The sequence below is a fragment of the Rhea pennata genome, chromosome 3, assembly GCF_028389875.1.
Source record: "Rhea pennata isolate bPtePen1 chromosome 3, bPtePen1.pri, whole genome shotgun sequence".
Lineage (NCBI taxonomy): Eukaryota > Metazoa > Chordata > Aves > Rheiformes > Rheidae > Rhea > Rhea pennata.
This window is the reverse complement of record NC_084665.1, coordinates 35,192,347-35,215,433: the sequence shown is the minus strand read 5'-3', so window position 1 is coordinate 35,215,433 and position 23,087 is coordinate 35,192,347. Positions and strand designations below refer to the sequence as shown.

At 36.5% G+C, this 23,087-nt stretch overlaps 1 protein-coding gene across 2 annotated transcripts in view; it reads left to right on the top strand.

Annotated features, from left to right (window-relative positions):
- ZFAND3 (zinc finger AN1-type containing 3) overlaps nt 1–23,087 on the top strand; it is a 150,858-nt gene that overhangs the window by 81,743 nt on the left and 46,028 nt on the right. For both annotated transcript variants that reach the window (XM_062571973.1, XM_062571974.1), the window contains one exon: nt 17,299–17,478. In XM_062571973.1, coding sequence (XP_062427957.1) covers nt 17,299–17,478 — 180 coding nt within the window. The remainder of the gene's footprint in view (nt 1–17,298; nt 17,479–23,087) is intronic.

The window sequence follows — 23,087 nt, the reverse complement described above, 5'->3', positions numbered from 1 at the left end:
GTGTAAGTGAACACTTCTTAAATCATTCTAAAAATTAAGTAAGCAAATGGCATCAGAGGACCAACCAAAGTAAGTAGCATAACAGCAGGATTTAGGAATCCCTATGGGGAAACATTTTCCTTCTTTCCACCACTACAATGGTGGTGATTTACTAATGCAGAAGTGTACATCGGACAGACTGCGCCTAGCAACAGTAGCACAGCCATAGTGTTAATCTCAGCAAAACAAGTGAGTTTTCATCCTAAGATTATATGTGAGATAATGAAATCTTGTAATTGCAAGCAGAGCTTTTGTAACTGCACTGTTTATTCCAGTTGCACATGATGAGCTCTAGTATAGCCTGGGGAACTTAGAAACGAAGAAGTAAGCAGAAATTCAGACCAGTGTTGCAACCAAGATTGAATTATGTTCTGACCTGGGAACTAGAGGAGAACTTCTAGGTAGAAGTCTCAGATTGTGTTGTAGAGGTCACAGGTTAATTAGCAGGAGAGTATGATGATGGAATTTAGTATATGGGGCTTCATATCAATGTGTTAGTAGTGGTGACCTGTTCTTAATCATTGATGAATTTGGCAGGAAAAAGATAGGATATACCTAGGAACACTCTTGAGGGATCTGTGTGAAATTGAGTGCAGGAGCCTTGCTTCTGTGAAATGAGAATTTAAGATTCAATTCTTCATGCTTGGCTAGACTTGAGTTGTAGAATATCAGCATAATTAACATGCAAGTCTACAAATGAATTTCTTGGTTAAAACCTTGGAGTAAACATGCATCACTTGGAATTTTGTTCTAGGAAAAACCCATTAGGCTATGGATTGGTATAATAACCTGAAGTATTTACCTTTTATTCCTGTTTTCAGTTGAGCTGCCACTATTATTTGCTTAGATTTTTAATATAATAAAGTTTACGTAAACATTGGGCAAATAAACGAAAGAAGCAGTGTATGAAGCTGGCTTTCTAATGCAGCTCACTTTTTACTTAAAAAAACACACAAAACATCTTAGTGTGAAAATTTGTTTCTAGTGATAATCAAAGACTGAAGTATGAATAAATTAATGGTTTAGTATTTTTTTTCTTTTTGGGGCTTTTTGGCCTGTGCTGAATATGCTTCTTCCATTGAGGTTCATTTTATATTTAAGTATAGTAATATAGATATAAAAATAATTTAGCACATATAGTGTCATATCTGCCATTATATTTTAGTCAGTTTAGAAAGCGAAGTTTGGCAAAATGTAATAGAGTTTTGGGGAACACCTTCTGAAGTTGTTCATCTCAAAGATGCTTTAACTGCACAGCTGATAAGGCAACATTAAAATGTTTATCTTGCACTGTTTTAGATGAGGAAGAACAGAGGAGAGAAAGTCAGCCACAGACTACTGCCGGTCAGATACACTGTTGCTGTTTCCAAGCAAAGCCCGTTTAATAGGGAAAAATTTACTCCTTTTTTTTTATTAGGCATATTTTGCTTCTCCAGTGCATTGTCAGCACCAATTTCTTATCTTTTTGGAAACTATAATACTGATTATTCCCAGAAATTTATACAGCAGAATTTTCCAACAATGAGATGAAATCAGTTTCACTACTCACATTCATTCTTGTGCTCATTCTCTCTCTGGTTTTAATTTATATGTCTTTCAAGTTTGATGTTTTGCTAAACTGCTCTGTGCAAGATAGGAGGGTGATGTTACTCGAATTTTTCTCTCTATTGGCTGACAGAAAGGAAAAGTTAATTCTCTCACAAAAAAATAAAAGGTTTAATACTCTTTTGCTTTAGGGAAATAAAGAATTCCTCTTTGCCTTATGAGTCAGAAAGAAAGGATAGAGGACAATTATTATTTTTGTGGTTTGTTAGAGATAGAAATGTTGGTTTAGTTACCAAGTTGCCACTCTTAAATAGAAAATCAAATTTGCTGTAATGCTAATTAGTCTAAAGTGGATATGCATAGTAAGAGACTCTCCAAAGTGTCTTTGCTGAATGGCAGAAGCTTTGTTCCCTGCTCATGATAGTTAAATAATGTTGAAGTCATCATACAGGGAAGTCTTCGGAAGATTCATTCTAATAGAACAACTCCCTCTGGTGGCAGACCCTAAATAGTTTAGTCTGGTTTATCATGCCTTCTTAACTAAAAATGCAACGTGTCGGGGCAGGAATGACTTCTAGACTGCTCTAGAATTAGAAGCACTTTAAAAATAGAGCTAGGTTGTGTATGGGGTTTTCTGCGACTGCAGTTCTTTGGGTATGGTGGGGGATGGTTGCCAGTTTATTCTGAGATGGTCACTTGAGATATATTTCTCTGTAACCCTCCCTTCTCTCTGTTGAAATCAGTTGCCTTTTGCCATTTCTGCTGGGCTGTAAGAATAGGCTGTGCAAATGCTTGTGCTTTAACCAAATAATTCGAACAGCATGCAAGAAGCAGCTAATAGCTTCTAGCAGTCACCCATCCTTTTCTGAAAATTACCCATCCTTTAGTTTATTTCTGTGTAGTTATTTGAACTGAATTTTTTTTGTGTCAGTCTGCAATTGTCCAAATTACTTGGACTTGAAACGCAGTCACCCTAACTTGAGCAGAAAGGTTAACTGTTTTATCTTCTAGTTTATTAAAGCAGATGATTTCTGAGATATTCCCTATAAGCTTTCCTGGGATGGTTCAATCACTCATATGCTATTTCCAGAGAACGTGTAATGTTCCTCTGAAGAGGCTGTATAATATAATTGTAATTCCTAGCTCTGTTTTAAATTTAAATAAAATTTAAAAGGATGTTTGAAAAAAATGTTTTCAAATGCTTTTTGAAAGTATTTTTTTAGTTCATTGTTTTTCATGGATATTGCACTTTAGAAAGTGTTAAAAACTAGCTGAATCCCTGACAGTGGCATTTTTCATCCTTGTTTTCCTTTCTGTTTGGTAAGCACTTGAGGATGATTTTTCTTGTTTTATTTCTGAGCATAATGAAAACTTATTTCCTCCCCTGCCCCTGCTGCACCCCCTTTTAACACTTAGCACACAAAAAGGTAAAAATTGTTTTATTAACAAAAGAACCTATGTAACCGTGTACATTTTCTCTAAGATTGTAGAAGAAAAGCAAAACAGCTGGAGTCCTTTGGTAATAAGGAGACCTAATTCCATGGCCATGACACTGCTAAACTCCTTAAGCAAGACTTGGATTGCAGAGGCCTGGCCTCAGAAACTGTATGTGTGTGCAGGATCCCAACATTTCATCCCAGCATTTCATTAGTGGATTGTTTAAGGTCTGCAAATTGCTACTTTGATTTAGATTTACACTTTACTGATGAAGACTCTTCTTTAATGGATTGCAAATCTCTTATAGTTAATAAGGATGACTTGCAACCCAGAGCTCTGGAAATAGGTAAGGCCAAAAGGCTGCTGCTCTCATCTTCAATAACTTGCAAGCAATAACACAGAGTCAGATCATATAATGGATTTTTTAAACAAAAGAATCATTTTCTTCTAATGCTTTTTTTTTTGTCAATTGTTCTTTATCTCCTTGTTAGAACGTAGACAAAGTTACATGTTCTAGAGAATTTAAGTTGTGATTTTTCCAGCACTGAGATAGAAGAGCCACTTAATCATGACAAGAGGTAGTTTAATCACACATGTATTTGCTATATAAAAATAAGTGGATTCCAAAAGAAGTGTAGTATTTGTGTTTTCCACTGGGGGGACAGGAATGTATTATTTTGAGATTAGTTTTTCCATTCCTCCTCCTCCTCCTTTTTCTAATGTTAAGAAACCAAAGAAGCATCTGAATATGGAAAGAGGTAGCATTTGTCAGAAAAAGCATTAAAAGAATCCCTAAGCTTTAGATATGAACTCACTACATGACTCTCTTTGCAGACATTTGATACTAATTTTGTATTTGGAGATGTATTCCAGGTATTTTTCCTGGCATTAACTGTCTAATAATGAAAATGCATGTTGTCGCTGGCTTTGATTCAGTATTTCTACTTCCTTCTTGTAGAAGACCATTTTAATAAGTAGGAATGAAAATACTTTGTTATTCATTAACTCAGAACCTGGTTATGTTTTGTTGCTCGCAGAGAGTTCTAAGTAATGTTTATTTTATGTGAGAGGTTCAGATGTCAGCGCGCATTCATACTTTTTCCTGAAAGACTGCAAAGGAAATACATATGCTTCAAGTACACAGAAGCAAAGCAAGGGCTGCTTAAGTTGATGTGGTATTTCTGAGCCATAGTGTCTCATATTGAGAATTTAGTGATAATGTAATGTTTGTTTTCCATTTGCATCTAGTAGAAAGTTTGCTATGTTTGACGATTTAGAATTAAGTCAGATCCTGGACCTTTTCTTGCAGAGCAAAGAGTTGAGTTTCAGAGAGGATTCAAAGGAATTAAGTGCTATCTTGTCAGGTGCTAAGGTTGCTTCAGACATATGGTAATCCAGTTTTTTACATTTGTTTCTTTTCAGTTATTTAGGCAAATATTATTGGTTAAAAAAATCCATAATTGTGTTATTTTCTATCTGACATAACTTACTTCGGTTCATTTGTTCATGTAATATTTGCTGCTTTCTAGATACCCAAGACTATAGCGCTATGTATGCGTGTAGTATAAACTGTTCACATCATTTACTTGTAAACTTTCAGAATTTTTTCCAAAGCAGTTATTTCTTTTTTAACTCATAACATTTTTTGACTTAATGACTACCTAGTTTTTTAATGTAAGCAGTCAGCTTTGATATTATTGTCAATCCATTTAGATATTGATTTTGATGAAAGGAAGATTTGGTTTTATTTGTTTTAATTTTTCAGAAGTCCCACAGTTCCCACAGCTGTTTTGCTCATTCTCTCCTTAACCTGAACAATAAAAAACAACAGTAAAATGAAGCAAGTGATTAAAAATATATATTTTTTGGAATCCCACCACTTCCTATTTATAAAAACTTGTTGTGGAAATATGTATTTGGAATATAACCAATTGAATCAAAGGTAGCTTTTAAAGTTGTTTGCCTTTAATGACCTTTTGTATTGGCTAGTTGAGCAACTTCCAACATTTAGGGTGACGGAAGGTGATGTGTACACCAGCCTTCCTTCTATAAACTGTCCTGCTTCTACACTTTTCTGTAGGCAGGTTGACACTGTGCTCTCATGCGTTTCTGTATCATCACAGCATGAGATGGAGGAGATAACTGGGGAAACTGCAGCTACTCCTTGAAGTTCTCCAACTCCTTTGAGAAGATGACAAAATGTGGAGTTTGAAGCTAATTCACAGAGGCATCAGATTAGTTTCCAACCAACTTTCTCACTTGTGTGGTTAAAATTTGTCTGATGAATATGACCTCTTATTTGATATTACTGTAGATTATTGCCATCACAGGTTGCTCGTGTAAACTGCAACACTCGCAAAGCTTTCCCCCCCACAACTGAGGATTATCAGTCTTTTGGGTTCTGTCTCTCCAAATTTTTCTCTAGTTATTTTATATTGAAGGCAGATGCAGCTAGGAAACCTCGGATTCCATTAAGTTTCAGAAGAATAGAAAGAAACCACCCCGCATGCTTCACCTTGCCATTCGTAGGTGTGGTGATAAAACTAAATGATACTTAAAACATTAAATTTTCCTCCCACACACACATTTGTAAAGCAAGAAAAAATAAGTAAAGTAAATACAGGATATGATTTGCCCATTTTTCCATGCTATGGTGACTGTGCCATTGCATTTTGAAGCCTGTCCTCAAAATGGTTGTGTTAACTATGTGGAAATGAGGCAGTGAAATGTTGAGGGTTGTGAGTGGGATATTTTTTTTTTTAATTGAGAAGTAATAAATGGTAATAAATTGGTTAATATAACCAGAGAAGGGAAGAAAGATGTGCTGGCTTGGAACAAATAGGGTAAAGAGAGATACCATTTTCTTGTGTTGTGGACCTGTGCTGCTCTCCTTTGTATTCCAGAAAGATTTTTTTTAGACTTGCATCTTGGTTATACGGAGGATTTTAGGGAGAGAGTCTGATAAAGGAGTAATTCTAAGGGTTGTTTTGAGAGTTTTGGTAACAGTAGTTATTAAGGTGCCTTAACTAGAGATGAGGAAGAAGGAAATGATGACGGGTTTGTGGGTTGGAGACAGAAAGGTTTAATGTACTCTAGAGGTCTCTTATCCCTTGTGAACATCTTGGTGAGTCATAGTATAGGCAAATATTTGAGAATGCTTCAACTATAAATGTGACTATAGACATAAAATGAGGCAAGTGTTTGCTTTAATTGGAACCACATAAATTGGACTGGAGAAATTAATTAAAAAATAATGGACATGTGTTTTGAAATTGGAAAGTTCTCTCTAGATATTAGAAAGGGCGTGACAAGGCAACCTCCAAGATAGCACCAGTACGAGAAGTTAATTGCTATGTTTCTTTTATTAAAATAGTATTAGCTCTTACGTGCCTTGCGAATGAAGTGTCCAAAGTAAATACGTGTGGTAATTAAATGGTTTCCATCAGTTAACAGTCCTGTTTTCAAGATCTCTCAGTTCTTATAAAGCACCTCTAGAAGTTCGCTTCATTAGTCTACTTCACATACTTGCTGTTGTTGCCACGTGCTTCGTCTGTGGATTTGCTTTTCAGATTCTTCTAATTGAAGTGAATGTTTCTCCCCTTTACGAACATTAATGTTGATGGATCATCACTCTGGATTTGATTTGAAATGGGATGTTTCCTATTTGTTTTTTTTTCATAAAGGAATACAAGTGCCTCAAGAATTCTAGAGGTGAAAATAGAGAAATGTAGGGAGAATGCCACGGCTGCAGTGGCTTTATCAGTTGTGTGCTTTCTTAGTCAATTCAGAAAATTACACATTTGTGTATTTTCAAAAATTGTCTCATCTACTTTGAAATGCTTATGTTACAGGCTTCCCAATTTTTACTTTGAGAATAAGTTCTGTAGATCATAGCTTCTTAGATGTTTTCCTCACTTACCTTCTTAACTCTCCTATATTTAATTCTGTTTTATCCCCACTGTTTTATTTCCCTCAGATTACGTTAAGCGATTAATCTCTGTATGTGGCACACGTACCGTTAAAAATACCTGCAGCCATTTAGCTTTAAAGACTAATTCTGCAACCTTACATCAATTCTTCTATACTTGTCCTTGCTGCTGGGTCCCACAGTTTCTTTTGTTTCTCTCGGGAGGTGGTTGAGCTGTCGTCTTTGCAGTATTTTGCGGTGGCAGCACAGACGCCTCCGTGGCAATCTGTCCGCTGGGCTGGGTGTTTTGCTAATAGTCCGTTTTGGTAGAAAGTACTTGATGAATGCGAACTCTCTTTGTGCCACCGAAAATCAGGGAGCAGTCACTTTGTTTTCCAGAGTTTATTGGAAGTCCTTCCCTTCACCTTGGGTTGGATTATAGATGATACGTTTTGATTCAAGAATCCACGCAGCCACAATTTACTTGGGTAATAAATTGCCTTAATTTTCTAGTTCCACTGTTAGATGCAGTACTATAGCTAACCCCTCTTTGGTTTCGGTGTTTTGCAATGCGGTAGTACCTTATATAGTACTTTCTTGCTGTACATGCTTTGTCATGGAGTCAGTGGATGCTAACTGCATACATAAAGGGTTCTGTAATAGGAAACTTAAACCGTGACTTGCTAAAACGGTAGTTTATTCTTCGCGGTTTCAGTACTTTGAGCCTGTGGTGATGGACGATGTTTGGGGTTTTTTTGTTGTTTTTTTGTTGTTTGTTTTTGTTTGTTTGTTTTACCTTTGTGAGCTTTATGGAATAGTAAAAATTTAAAACAAAATAAGGTAAGCATGCTACTTTAAAAGAATAGGAGATGTGACATAAGTGGGTTTCAGTGACCTTGTTACTGGTTACTACTGAAATAGCTGCCCTAAGCAAACTGTTAGGATGAGGCAGAGCAAGGAGTGTGTGTTGTAGGGGGTAGCTGCTCTCAGAGGATACTTTGTTGTAGGTTAGAGTGAAACTCCTTTTTCATCAAAGAATCGGTTCACTTAATATTTCACAACAAGTTTGGAGATAATGAGATCGGGTGCTGTGGAAATAACAGTTTTATTCATTGTAGCCACATTGTGAGATGCTGTTAGCCTGGTTAATAGAGTTCCTGTAGATACCCCTACTCACTTTTATACCAAACTGCATTACTCTTCCTTAAAAAAAGAAAGCAAATGTATGTATTTAGTAGTGACTGGGATCTTGATTGTGAAGATCATCTTTACTAATGTTAAACCTGCTATCTTACTAGCCTTTCTCCTGTAGTTACTCCTGAGTGTTCCTGTTTCCCTAAATGACGGAAAATCTGGTAGTCAAATCTGGAGCTTCCTGCGTCACTTTGAGGTAGAACAATTCTACATAGACAGGAGAAAGAACACATATTTTGGATTGTTTTTAAGCAAAGTGTTTCCTTGTTGAGAGCTAAAGTAGGACTCGCCTCAATTATCAGACGTAATACAAGCAAATTTGATCAAGTTAAATGTCCTAATAGTTTTATAAATATGACAGTCTTATTGTCTTATATACCTTGATCCTAGTGCCTGAAAGATGAATACCTATAATTCCAGGAATACAGCTGCCACTTACACCTGTACAATACTCAGTGGCCTGATACATTCTCACTGTCTGCTTACTACCTTTGTAGATCCATCTTTTTCATTTTTTTAAATTTATTTTGCTGTTTCTCTATTGTTTCAGCTTTGTTTGAAAAAAAAAAAAAGAAAAAGAAAAAAAAAAGAAAAGAAAAGGAATATATGTGAAAAAAATTAAGTGTATGTAACAGGCAAATCACAATAGTATCTGAAACTCCTGCTAATAATGTTGCTATTTTTAAAAGTGTAACAACCATGAAGGATAACTGAGAGTAAAGCACTCATTTCATATTTTGTTTATATTTATGATGAAAGAAACCCGAGAGCTGAATGGTGCTCCTGTACCAGATGTAATCACAACTCTAAATTTTAGTAGTGCAGGAAAACATCTTTCTAATATTTTTGATAGTGTTAGTTCTCCCTATACTTCATGCTTAACTGTGAGAGTGATGAGCTCTTCTGCTAGTTCATGCAAAAATACACAGCTATGATAGGTATTTCATTCTCCCCAATCTATTTTTCAATCTGTTCAGCTGTTGTTACTGTTACTATTGTGTGCTTATTGACAACAACTACCGTATGTGTGTATATATAAAATATTTGTACAGTACCTATAGCCTTGGATTCTGTTTTGTGACTTTGGTCTTTTCTAATACAAATTCTTGTCTAAATTCTGCAGTGCATTCCCTTTAGGGCAGGATCTCTATCTGTTTATCCTGCAAGGGGGCTAGTGCAGCTTTCTACTTGTATGTTATTTAAAAAAAAAAAAAAAAAAAAATCACTTTCTGCTCCCAAGCAGAGTTTTATTGGCATTCCATTATCAGAGCTGTAGATTGTTTTAAGATACCTATGCAAAATAAAGCTTTTTTCCTAGTTTGGCTTAATTCATTGTGGAAAAAGTAGTCACATGTGAGTGGTACTTGAAACGTCTTCAATAGTCTGTGAGCCAGAGAAGCCCAGTGAACAGTTCTAAAACCTTTAAAACTTTCAAAGTGCAATTTCTTTTAGGCAGAAACTATTTTCTGATGAGACAAGAATAAGGTAAAAATCCTTTGTGTGCATTGTTGTGGTACTAATGGACTAGTAGACATTCACTGTAACACTAACACATTAATTCTTGCTCTGTAAAAGAACAAGATGCTCATATAAGGAAGAACGTGCAGCTTGCACATTTACTGCTGTGTAAGAATCAAACGCTCTCCAAATAACTTTTTTGCTAGTTCGCGCTGTTAAGTTATGGAAGCTGTGGGACTGAAGAATAAAGAAATAGTATAATTTCACATATCAACCAAAATAATTACTCTAAAGACTCTGTAAAATTCTCTTCTTAGTACGCTGATGTTTGTGCTGATGTATTTATTTGAATGCACTCATTGCTTATTAATGATAACATCTGTTATTGATCAGAGAATAGGAAACGTGTAACCTTGCCTCTTAAAACAAGCAAAATGGACGGCTTAAATTTAGGCCCCCTTGGGAGTCTCATAAATTTTGTTATTTATTATACCATAGCAAATGAGAAAAAAAACCTCTAGCTTAGTATAAAATCCCATAGTATTTTGATCTGTCTTTTTCACTGTAAATTTTCACTGACTGTAATCACAAAAGTCACTTAAGCAAAAGCCAAAGGGTTCTTCCCTGTTTACAGCTGCGTAGACCCCTTGCAGTTAATACAAAATTAAGGACTCAAGTGTTCGGTTACGTAGCTTACCTGAGATTGGCTCAACTAAGTATTGGAACTGAGACTGACTGGGTTTTGTCTTACAGAATCAGGAGTCCCTAGGTGATGGAAGGGGTTTATGTTCTAAATAATTTTTTTTAACTTAGTCGTGGGGACTAAGATGGACTGAAGATATTTTGGGAGATGGACTCTCCGTTTGTGCAGCCTGGCTTGGTGACTAGGGCAGGGCAGATGTAGTGAGGAACTTCGTTAGTCCCATGCAGAAGACAGGGTTTCAGAGCCGTGTGGCACTTCTGATTTTATGGATTAGAATCAGAAGCTTTCATTATCAGTATTATTTTATAAGTACAAAGGGATAAAAGATTGTCTTATAAAAAAAGAAAAACTTCTAAAGTCTAGAAACATCTACTAGTCAGAAAGTTTCTTGTTTTTCTTCTCATCTACGCTGTGTGGATTCATTGTACGTTGAAAATATTTCATATTTATATCATGTCTGTACATTGTATTGTTTGCAAATAAATCCGAAGTAATATAACAACATAGCACTCTTATTACTATCCAGCACATGAGAGCTCTGTCCCTGCTTAACTAGTTGAGATGCTGAGCACAATCCTTAAACACAACAAAGCAAAAGGATTTTAGAACTGGAAAGCTGACAGCGTTGCTGCTTGATGCTGACGGCATCTCCACTGTACGGTAAAATTTTACTGGATATATTTTTAGGTGTTTTACTATTAGATCTTTTCTGTTATTCCCCCCATGCAGGAAGCAGCTAATTTCCATGTCTTAATTTGGTGATGGCTCCATCTTGGAACAACGTATCTTGCACTTGAAAAATGACCTGGGGGGAGATGGTGTTGAGCAGGGAAAAGAAACATGCTTGTTGACAACAGAAGAAAGATCATAATCCTTTTTCACTATGTTTGTGTACCAGCTGAAGTTTTCTGCAAAACATTAAAACACTACGTTATATTAACTAGGAAAAGAGAGTGTTGGCTAATTTGATGGATTTGAGGGCAGTTATCGTAGCACTGTGGCACTGATTTTATTAGCATAGTTGAAAGCCACAGTAACAGTGGAGCAAAAAAAATATATTTAAATGAAGGCATTCTACACATATCTATAAGTTAAATATATATCTATATATATATGTGTGTGTGTGTATATATATGGAAATGATAAATTTCTTGGCAACTCTTTCTGTGTTTGGGGGTTTGTTTGTTTGTTTTCCTTCCTGGTTGAGGCTATTAACAAATATCATTGTTCTGTCAATGAAATTAAATTCTAATTTTAATCAGGATAAAAACTCTCATTAAAAACTTGCCAAGATCTTGTCTGTATTGTGTATGTGTTCTTGGTTTGTTTGTTTTACTTGTTAAGCAGTTTAGGCTTAACAGGATTCATTTAGGCACAACGCTCCTGCAGTTGTTGCCAACTATTGCATTTGAGGGAGAGCAAGGTCATCTGCCAGTTATTTGTGTTAATGGGAGTTGGTTAAGAGTCAGTTGAAGGAAGCCAAATGCAGTCCACTCATACATGGATGGAATGTCGTATAGCTAATCAGGTGCATCATTAATATATTTGCACCAGCGGAATACTGGGCCTCTGATTATAAAACAATAACTCAAATATATTGATAATGTAGGTTAAATTTACGGTGTAAGTTATATTACAGAGTAAGTCCTCTATTGTTGTTGAAATAGCATTACCAAGACAACTTTTCAGTAATTTGCTGCAGTGTTTGTAAGGTGTACAACCTCAGTTACATTTGATATGTGATGTATCCTGCTCTACTACAGGTGTTCAACTGAACTAACTTAATTTCATTTTTTGTCATGGATCAGTGCTAATGTATAGTTTTTCCAGAGATGGTATTTCTTTTCTAATGCTGTGTAAGCTGAGCATTTTTTGATGTTGTTTTACATTTGAAAGATGGATTTTGAGCTGTCAGTCCTTTGGATTTAGCACTGCACATGAATCATGCAAGTGCATGTAGGAGGTGGTGTGCTCTCTTCCCTTCCAGGAGAAACAAACACCCTCAAAGCAGAATAAATTAGTGGCTCTCTGTATTTAATATTTCACATACGTAGGCAATTTGCCTATGGTAATACAATGAATTAGTGAAACAGCTAGATCTTACCAAAAGTGTGGAACCCTTGTTTCTGTGTCAGTCTTCATTTTTCTGGGCTGTACTGTTGCAGTGTGTTCACCAGTGGTAACAATTGCAAAACATCAAATTTGACTGCTAGATATTTAGTTCTGTCTCGAATGCAATCAAATTCTTGGAATGCAAGGCAAGGCATTTCAAAATACTTCAGGAAATTAAAAATAAATAAATAAATAGAAGCCTTGCCATTTGTTCTTGTAAACACAAATTGACTTACTAGAGAAGTAGTAATTAAATTTAAAAGCTTCTAGTGAAGTTTCTGGGTGGTGGAGGATTGTTGCATTTGTTAAAAAGCCCTCTGAAAAAAATCTCAGATACAGATATCTGACTGATACAGTTAGACTGAGTTAGGACAGTAAGAGAAGATTTCAGAGTTTTTGGAAATCCCAGTTTCTCTTTGTAACCAGTTGCATACTTGGAACTCTTGATGTTGTGGTGGCAGCAACCACTAGAGGTTGTTCCAGTTTGTCCTCAAGTGGTAACAGCTGCCATTTTTTTGTGGATGTGGCTTTCGAAATAAGAGTTTTGGGGGGAAATCCTGAAAACTATTTCACATACTGGAGAAGAGCGGCTTCATCATTTTACTTAACTACTCTTGTCTGCAGTGAAAAAGCATTTGAAGAGCAGGAACAGCAGATGTTCTCAGGTTCCACATAACTGAGCAGTTTAAGACTTTTTTGGAAGTTAATTGATTTACCAACTGAATAAAAATTATTTCTGAATATGACAACCTGGAGGCATGAAGGCTAATAGCATTTAACTGCGAAGAGGATTTTGCTGCTGTGCTGTGTGGCAGCTCTAGACTATTTCATTAGCAAGCTTTCTGGGAAATGCTATTATTGAATGCTGATTTTTTGACAGCCTTTTGTGCTCTGTTTTAAGGCTGAAAATTCATCAATAGGGCAAAATTGAATTGTTTTTCAGAAAAAACCTTGGTCAATGTGTACATTAAGCAAATACATCTGGGAAATGAAGTGTAGGACTAGTGTTTACCATACTGTCATTTTAAGGACTGTTGGGAGTTCTGTTATATAGATTATTTCTTAAATATGTTTAAAATTCATTTGCAAGTCTGTCTTTTTGTGGATGACACTTTAGCAGCTCATGCAGCCTCAGTAAAGTGTTTTTTTTAAATCTATCTGGGAAAAAATACACTGGCTGAGAATTTTTAACTTGCTGAATTTTAGTACATTTCATAGTATCTATTACTGTTCTGTACTTTACACTGGCTTTTTAAATGGATTTTGTAGATTGCTCATGGTGTATAATATGGAGTGTAACCATTAATTTGTTCTACTCCTCAAGGATAGAGATGCTCTCATTTCTTGTACACAGTACAGCTTTACTTTTGTGCATGCCTTGGATGCAAATCTCACCTAAAACACTTCCCATCTGTAGCCCCACATTTGCAGGCAACATGTATGATTTTCATTTATATGCTCTACTGGTTACTTATGGACCAGTGATTCCCCAGATGTCTCCAGCTGTGAGCTCTACTTCTGTCAGGATTGTGGCCTCAGTGTAGGCATAAAGAATTCAACAGTTTTTTGAACTGGTGACTCCAGCTGACATTGCTGCAGCAGCCTGGTTGTTGCAGGTGTGCATCATCACAAGCGCTCGAAGCCCTCTTGCATGTGTGAACGCACTGAGAATAGTCAGGAGCCCGACAGTAAGCTAGTGGCGGTGTGAGCTGGGCATCTTCACAGGTCCGTTACCCATCCCTGATGACAGCAGCATCCCGACAGTGGTGTGGGGACAGATCTTTCCTCCCTGCTTCCTTCTCCCTCCTCGTCCCTGGCTTTGAGCTGCTTCTTGGCCAAGTTGGGCTTCTGGGCCAGTCCTCATCTTCCCCAGCAGAAGTTCCAGTTGAATTTCTCTGGCAGTTCATTTTTAAACCCTATCAAAGACAGCGTTTAGGGTCATTTGATGATTTGATCTAGCACTTCCCAATCCCAATGAGTCATGTTGGCAAGCTGGGTTTCTAACACGCCATCATCTGCAAATATTTGTGGGCTGCTACATTTTTTTTCTCTGTCAAGACATAATAATGAACAATTTTTCTTGATTTATGTCTATTTGCATAACGAATAAATTCTGCCTCGTATTTAGGAATACCAGGAAGTGATGCAGTTCATCTTCACCTGTCTTCTTATTAGAAAGAAGTGCATTTGCACTGTGAAAATAACTAGATGTTAAGCTAGCTGCAGTCCACGTAGCTGGGAGGAGTGTTCCTGGAGGGTATCCAGCTGGCAATGGCAGAGCTGTCAGGCTGAAATCCAGAAACATAGCTGGTAGGAATAGAGGCTAATGCTCTAATTAATGAAATACCAGGACCATGAGTTTGGGAAGGCTTTAGAGGAAAGATTTAAAATTGAAAAGGAAATAGAAAAGAATGTTTCACCTCTAATCGGAGTCTAATCGGAAGCAAGGTAAGCCCGAGGATGAGATCTGTCAAAGTGATGGAGTTTGGACTACAGGGGCAATTCTGAGAATTCCTGACCAAAAAGGGAACAAAAGGGGAGTATTGAAGCCGAATCAGTTGCATATAGCTTTAATGCCTTGTAGTGATTTACTGCCCATATCTAAATATAATGTCACAGACCAAACAATAAGCAACTTTTAATACCAGAATTGGAGTAGGCAGTTGTATTCGCCTTCCAAGCAGATCCTAGGCTGTAGGAGCATTGATGTTTCAGGGATGTGGGCAATCTGAAAAGGCAACTAATATAACTGAAAAATAACCTGGCATATAAATGGCTTGTTTGTGGTGGTGATGGTGGTGGTTTCTCAGGTGTTTCTGTTTCCTGGTATGGTTCAACATGTAGCTGCGCGTGCACACACACACTCAGTTCTGCCTTCTCTCTTATGAGCTGTAGGTAGCTGGGGGTTGAGAAAGGGAAACTGCCTCAGCCAGCCTGAGATGTCCTGCTGCAAAATGTCTGACAACAGTATCTGAATACAGTAACTGTTTCGTTAATCTTTCTGTTCTAGTAAAATAGATGTCTTGGCCCCACCATGGTAGGACTTCTAGAAAAACTTGTCTAATTTGACTTATCCAGAGAGAACTTTAGCAGTCAGTGTATTTGAAGTGCATTTTAAACTGTGTTAAAACTAACATTTGGAAACTTACAAAAATACATTATTTTTCCTAATCCAGAAAGCCTTTTATCTGCGGATAGATGCTGAGTAACACAACAAAACACCATTGCCAGCATGCATTGGCTTATATGTTGCAAAATATCCGTCTCTTTTTCAGTGTAGACGAGGTTGCATATTGAGAGATACAGTACAGGAAAAGAGGACGTACAGAGGGATAGAATTGCTTAAATAATTCTAGGACTCGAGTCTGTGTGGATGTGGGGAGAAAAAAAAACTAAGTGTGAGTGGTTGCAAAAGGAGAAGCGTAGCATGGGCAGCACTATAAGAATGAGCTATACAGGAGCAAGACATGGGGAAGTGAGGTGAAAGCAGAATGGATTCCCAGTGTGGAGAAGCTGAGCTGTGGTCTGAGCAGGAACAGGGGAAAAAGCTTTGTCCTGTGGTTGATATGGGTGACTGCATTTTTCTGAATTTGCTCATACAATATTTTGGGATTGATCTTTTGTGCTCTCAGTATTCTCCTCTTTTTCTGCTGAATTCTCTTTAAATTATTATTTTGCGATAATATATTTTACTGTGCTGTGTTGTTTACAATGAACTGTGAAGTGTTATTATTTTACTTTAGGCTCCAGTTTGAAGGTAGGAAGTGTGTAGGAGAGAGCCACTTTCTGTAAATAACTCCTTGCTTTTAGTAGTGAGGCCAATATGACAAAGAAAAAGTGGAAGATTAAAAATTACAGCATTTTGCAAACACACCAAAAAGCTTCTACTTTCCTTTTTTATTATTATTTTTAATGGAAAACTGTAAATATAAGTAAAGCATTTTCTCTTTCAACAAATTAATGCTCTATTTGACAAAAAGCAGATATACTGCAGTGGCTCTGTTTCTCAGATCTTTGTGGACTATCTAGAAAGAGTTTTAAACAGACTTTGATACTACTAAAAGCCACAGTTTCAAAGAAAAGTCATAGATTTAGGTATTAAATGCGCATTTCCAGCTGATGCTTGGGTCTTTGAGTGAACATCTAAGAGCCTCAGAAGTGTCAAACAGCAGATTGGTTATATATTGAAGTAAATACTGTAGAGACAAATCGTTTTCCTTTCAGGAGGCTGCCTTGATTGGTACTTATATCTCTAAAATTTGCCAGTGTGGTTACTACCAGGTCAGGCATAACAGGAGGTACTAGCGTAGGTACAGCTTCAAGTTGTCCCTTGCAGGCATTTGTCTCTCTATTCCATATACACCTAGTTAGACAGGACCAGGCCATGTACCACCTTGAACCACATTTATCTACACTAGCGTTGCCATCACTGTTACTCTGGTAGGACTTTATATAATAGCAGTGAGAAGCATTGTTTTTAGAGAAGTATTAGATTTCCATGCTGTTTCATTACATACCTTAGTTCTCAGCTCATCAGGTGTTTGCACTTTTATGCTTTTGTACGTGCTTTGTCTGAACTATTTTTAAACTGGTGCCACATGCTACATGCTGATACACACGGTGGTAAGCTTTGGATGCTCTTTAGTGATCGCTATGCGAACAAGACTGAAATCAGTTGTTGCTGTTTAACAACAAGTTTTCAAATACTTTAAATCTGAAATAAAAAAAATTTTTTGAAGGCTACTCTGACTGCCTGTTGTACGAGGTACACAGATGATCAGCACGGTTGTTAACTCAGTCTGCTTTTGGGGGGTGGTGAGATTTTGGTTGTGCTGTTTCACGCATAAAGTTAAGCGATGAGATTGAGCAAGTGGGTTGACATATGAAATCTTGGTTTTGATAGATTTCCAGAAGAAGCAGCCAGAGGATGACTCTACCCCCAGCACAAGCAACAGCCAGTCAGATTTGTTCTCTGGAGAAACGAACAGTGACAACAGCAATACCTCTCTAACCACGCAGGCCGCTAACCCCAACCAGCAACTTTTGACAGAACTGAATGTAACTTCACCCAGCAAAGAGGAATGTAAGTGCACAAGTCCTGAGTGAGAGCAAAGCAGGTGTAAGCGTTTTGCTTTTTTCTCGGGCTTACGTTTCACTGACTCTTTTTGGAAGCGCATGGCCTGTCTTTCAGGAGGGGGTGGAAAGGGAAATGTTGGAAGGCACTCACAAAATAGAAACTGGTGGTTTTAACCAAAGATCAAATTAAAGGAGGTCACAGGAGTTTCCAACCAGCCTTTTGAGCTTAGTATACAATTTAGCTACTATTTTGAAGCAGTTTTTCTTGTTTTATGAAATTCTCATATTACTTGTAAGTTTATATACATATATATGTGTGTGTATATGTATGTGTGTTCTGGGATAAACATCAGTATCCTTTAAATTTTAACTTTAAAATATTTTGCTTTTAAATTATTACAGTCATACATAGCATTGACTGTAACGCACACTTGTCTAGCCTGCTGCTAGGTCACTTGTGTAAAACTAAGTTTCATATCGTGACCTATCTCGTTTTTCATGACTCTTTATTGAACTCTGTCAGGCTAAAATTCTCCCTAAAGACAAGCTAAAATGTTAAAATTTAGCAAATGTTTAGTGAGAAATAGTCCGATTTTAAATTATTCTAAATCTCGATATGAGTTCATACTACATGTAATATGAGTTTTAAAATTTGCATTCTACAGCCTGAGTTCAAACGTATAATTTGTAGTTTCATTTTCCTCAAACTATAGCTTTGCTTATTCTAGAAGGTGCTTTACTGAGAGAATACCTCTTGGGCTGAACTCACTTGTGGCAAATGGCTGGCAGATAGACATACATATTGCAAGAAAAACATATACATGCTTTTAATAGGGAATCTGCTGGAGTTGCTGAGATTCTTGAGCACTGAGGCAACTGCTGTAAGTAAGAATGCAGACAAAGAAAGATCTTTCCTATATTGCCACATTTGGTTTCGGTTGTGCTAACAATTAGTGTAGGATGGTTTTGAGGTGTTGCTGATTTTTTTTTGTTTTTGTTTTGTTTTGTTTACAGATAGGGAGATTTGCATGTATATTCTCTTTATTTATGCAGAATTGCTGTAAACAAAACCATAAGTGTCACTTTGGGATTGTGGCAGTTTATTGAAGTAACTAAATTAATTTTAATTTGAAATTAAATCTTGTATATGTGTGTGTGTGTGTGTACATATATACATGCATATATATGTGTGCGTGTGTGTGTATATATATATATATATATGTATATGCCTATGTATGTACCCACTTCTGAATAATGTCAGAAGTACAGCAGGAACTACTATGCACTTCCTGTTATTTAAGCATGACTGTCTGATATCAGTTCCTGTAATAACAGTTAACTTGGTATGTAACTCTTGTCTCTCCTTCACATACACAGTTGCTGCTGACTACTCATCTCTTCCTTCTGCCCAGCGCTGCTTCATGGGAATTCATGTAATGTGCTATAAAAGCAGGGCTTTAAAACATCTTTCCTAGAGAATTCAGCAATGTGTTGAATTTAATAACATATTTGGCCCTTCACAGGGCAGGGGGCTTCAGTCCCCTCTGCTTGCCTATTAGCTAAGATCTACCATTTGATATTACAGGGTGCTTCTTCCATGTTACTAGGTCAGGTTTTAAGAAAATGTTTTCATGGAAGAATTAAATTCTGTTAAAACAAAGTGTTTCTGTTGTGCCCAAGAAGGACTTGGGAGTAAGTGAGAAGGTGACTGCAAGGGCGAAAAGGATGGAAGGAAATTAAGTGTCTTTCATTCTGGATTGCCATGTGCTCATGAATGTAGAGTCAAGGTGATGGATATTAGGCCACACAGCCTGCAGAGCATTTGAAAATACTACCTTTTAAAAATACATTCTTATGACTTCCTGTTGCAGTGATTTTAAGTGAAATACAATGGAGAGATTTATTCAAAGTTTTAGCTATCCCTATCTTCTGTCACATCCCCACTAGCTCCTTAATGAAGCTTAGTATTATTTATCAGAAATAATTATACACAGATGGAGCATTTCTGACAGATAATGGCCTCAAAGTGGAAGGTTCTCTCCCATAATGAAGAATGCCCGTACTTTAAATGTCATCTTTGATTTTAATTTAAGGATGTCTTTTTCTGTGTAAGATTTATTTATTTTGTAACAAGTTCTATAAACTATACGCTGCTCTCCTTACAGCCATATTCCTCAAAGAGTGATATTTTGCAGTGCAGTAGGATGATGTACAGCTATGTGCTGTACTGAATACAACTGCAGTAACTCACCAGCAATCCATGTATGGGGTCATTAAGTCAATCCTCATCAAAGCGTGGAAAGATCGGAGTACTGAGAAGGATCCTGTTACGGGAATTGCTGGTGTTTTACATGGCGCTTTCTTCCTTTTCATGCTTTTGAGGAGTCTCATATCAAGACATCTGCCATAGTAGTTTAGTCCATAGGATAAACAGATTGGATTGAATTGCAACGAGCGATTTACATAATTAAAAAATTCTCTTCGTCATGTTATGAAAACCAAAGAGAACCACAGAAATTTAGTATGGTAAGATTCATATTCTCTGTTAGAAAAGGTGAGGGTGTGTTTTTCTTTCTTTCCTTCCAAAAGTAGCCACTTCTCTGTTGACATTTAATGAATGAGCTGGGAGAAAAGTTCCTTGGATTTTGCAGGAGTTTGGTTTGACAATATGCAAGTACAATCTCTGCTTTTTTGAAACTGATTTGCTTTTCCTTCAGAGATGCGTTTAAATTCCTGAGTGTCTTGTGTACACTACCAAATTGTAGTAACTTTTCATCTCCTGCCACACTCGGTGCTGAGCGATCACCTACTCAAATGTCTGCTTGGCTGATTACTTGCTCTTTGTGTTTGTAGATGGAAAGCAGTTTCCAATTTTACAGTTGCATTCTACAAAAATACATTAAAAAAAGAATTATGCCCAAAGACAGCAACACAAGCTTTGAGATTGCTTTTATTTCTCTTTTTTTTTTTTTTTTTTTTGGAAGTATTATGTATCACTGATAAATTGTAACAGCATTTTTTTTAGGAAAAGAAAGCATTCCATTTTTTTTTTTAATATATGCTACTTGAGCTTCCTTTTTTTTGTCTAAAATCTTTAGTCTATATAGTGTCAGTTTTAAGGTTTTTTTTTTTTTGAAATAAGTTTTTGGAGACAAAGAGTATATCAATATTGATATAGTAGTTAAATCAGACTAACTTTTGTTGTTCTTCTCTACATGCAGATAAATTTCTCTCTATTCAAGTTCTCTATATTTTTTTTAATGTTTTTCTTCTTCTCCATGTCTTCTCTTCATTCTAAGCCTAGTTACTTCAGTAGCAGTCACCATAGGAGTCTGTTGCTCTGGCAAGATTTCCTTTCCTCACTGGGTGCTGGGTTTGGGGTTTTTGTTTTATTTTTGTTTTTTTTTAACAGAGAGAAGAAAGGGATTTGACAGGGCTCCCTTCTTCTCTCCTCTCCCAGCACTCTCTAAAAATCTGCTTATTAAGTAGAGTTTTATGTATTTTGGTAAAGAAAAGGTCACACTGCATATGAAATAATTTTCTTGGTTTCATGGCTTCATTGCTTTCTTCAGGGCTGTCATATTATTTTTCTGTCACTATATGAGTAGACTTAAAACTGACGCTGCGCAGGTTTAAAGCTAACTCTGTGGTGTTACGTGAGAGAAGAAATGTCAGTGTGAACAACTCCAACTCTGGCAGCTGGATCAGACTTGATATTTCAGTAGTTCTTAGCTTCAGTTGACGTGATTTTATTTTAATTATGTGCTTAAATCTTGCTGACTTCCTTGATTTAACAAGAGTCACAACAGCAAAAGGACAAAAGGGATGTCCGATATTTCCAGAACAGTTAAATGCTCCACGTTTCTGCACAGAAGACTTTTTTGCTGCATTTTAAATGGCCAGATAGGGTTTTCAAGGCTGAATGTTTACATAATTTATGTAGGTTTTGCATGTCCTCCAAAGTTTGGACCATTGGGTGTCAAGCTAACCATTTAAAAAAAAGAAAAAAAAAACTTAAATGCATGATTTTCAAGACAACTTTACAGAATGCTTTAAAATATTGTTTGTTTTATTAAGCATTTGGATGTGCTGCAAGCACTAAAATTCCTTAATTATGAACATATTTGGGGGGTGTTAAGTTATGTACGTACAGTGTACTACATCTGAGAGAGATGAACCAGGCTTCTGTAAAAGGGCTCTGGCAAAAAGGTGAGATATGGTTCTTTTTCTACTGCACTATTGGATGTTTAAACTCTGAATTTCGTGGCTAGGGACTTGTTGAAGCATGACTATGTAAAAAAAACCACTAAAGCTGTCATGCTAAAAAAAGGTAATAATTTTTTTCCTGTGTTCTGTGAATTAAAAAATCATGTGTCAGCTTTGTCAATAGACTCTTGTGAAGAATGCCTAAATGTGCTTTTTAGCTGTTGTTGTTGAAGGACCTCATCTGTGAAGCAAAAGTGCTTCACATTTTTTGAGTTTTGCCTGGGTTTGTCAGCAGAATCAGAGATTGACAACTTCCCTGGGTGTGCTATGAAAATATTTCATGTTTTATATTATTACTGTAGTATTCTTAGTTGTTTTGTGCCTTTTAAATGAGGACAGTGATTTTTAAAATGAAAATTGATCTTGGATACGATCTGTTGCATACTGTTTAATGGCCTGGCTTTGAGAATGCACTTGCTTGTTGCAAAATGAGCCATTTTTTCCTGTCTTTTCTTTAATTCTTGCCACGGGGAACTTTCAGTCAAAGATAAGGGAGAAAAGAAAAAATTGTGTGCGCGTTTTTTTATAATTAATTGTGTAAAGAAACCAAGCTAGCTGTCTATTTTTGTCTCACTCGTCCTAGATGAGTGTAGAAAATAATTAACATTGTTGCTAACCTGTTTTCTTCTAATACTGATTTGTAGGCTTTTCTCTGACCCAAAAGAATGCGGTAACTATTAAATTTGTGCTGAGCTGCAAAACTAGCCTGTTACCTGACCACATGATTTAATATTGCAATTAAACTTGCACCTATATATAAATGACAAAGATTCAGACTAGCTGGTGATAACAAATAATAATTTTAAGGTTCCTCATCTATGATAAGCTCCCAAGACCGACACACGTTCTTTCTTCTTTTACTCAGTTTTGTGTATCTCGGATCAGAGCTGAAGAGGACACACACCACTAGTGTAGAATATGCGTCTGGCTCTCGTTAGAGAGGCAGTCGTCTTTGAATCTCTGTGGCACTAAACAAGAACCAGAGCTTTTCTGAGACTTTTTTTTTTTTTGTTAATGTAGATAACATGCATAATGTATTTTATATCTTAAGGGATACTTTGATAATTTTTCTAGCTTTTTTTTGAAAAGATATGCTGCTTGATACTATTTAATGTTAAAGATAAGAGTAATCCAAGTTTTCACTTTGATTATCATCATACTTGGTTTTTCTTAAATCTATTACAAAATATGTAACTTTTAATATTGAGGCAAATATGTTTTGTCTGGAAAATTGCATGAATAGTTTCAAGTATAAAACTCTATTGAGTGGTAGGATATTTCAGTTATCTATTAGGAAATGTCATGAGTATTAGGTGTTGGTGTAGCACATATAGGAAGTTAGATTTTTTT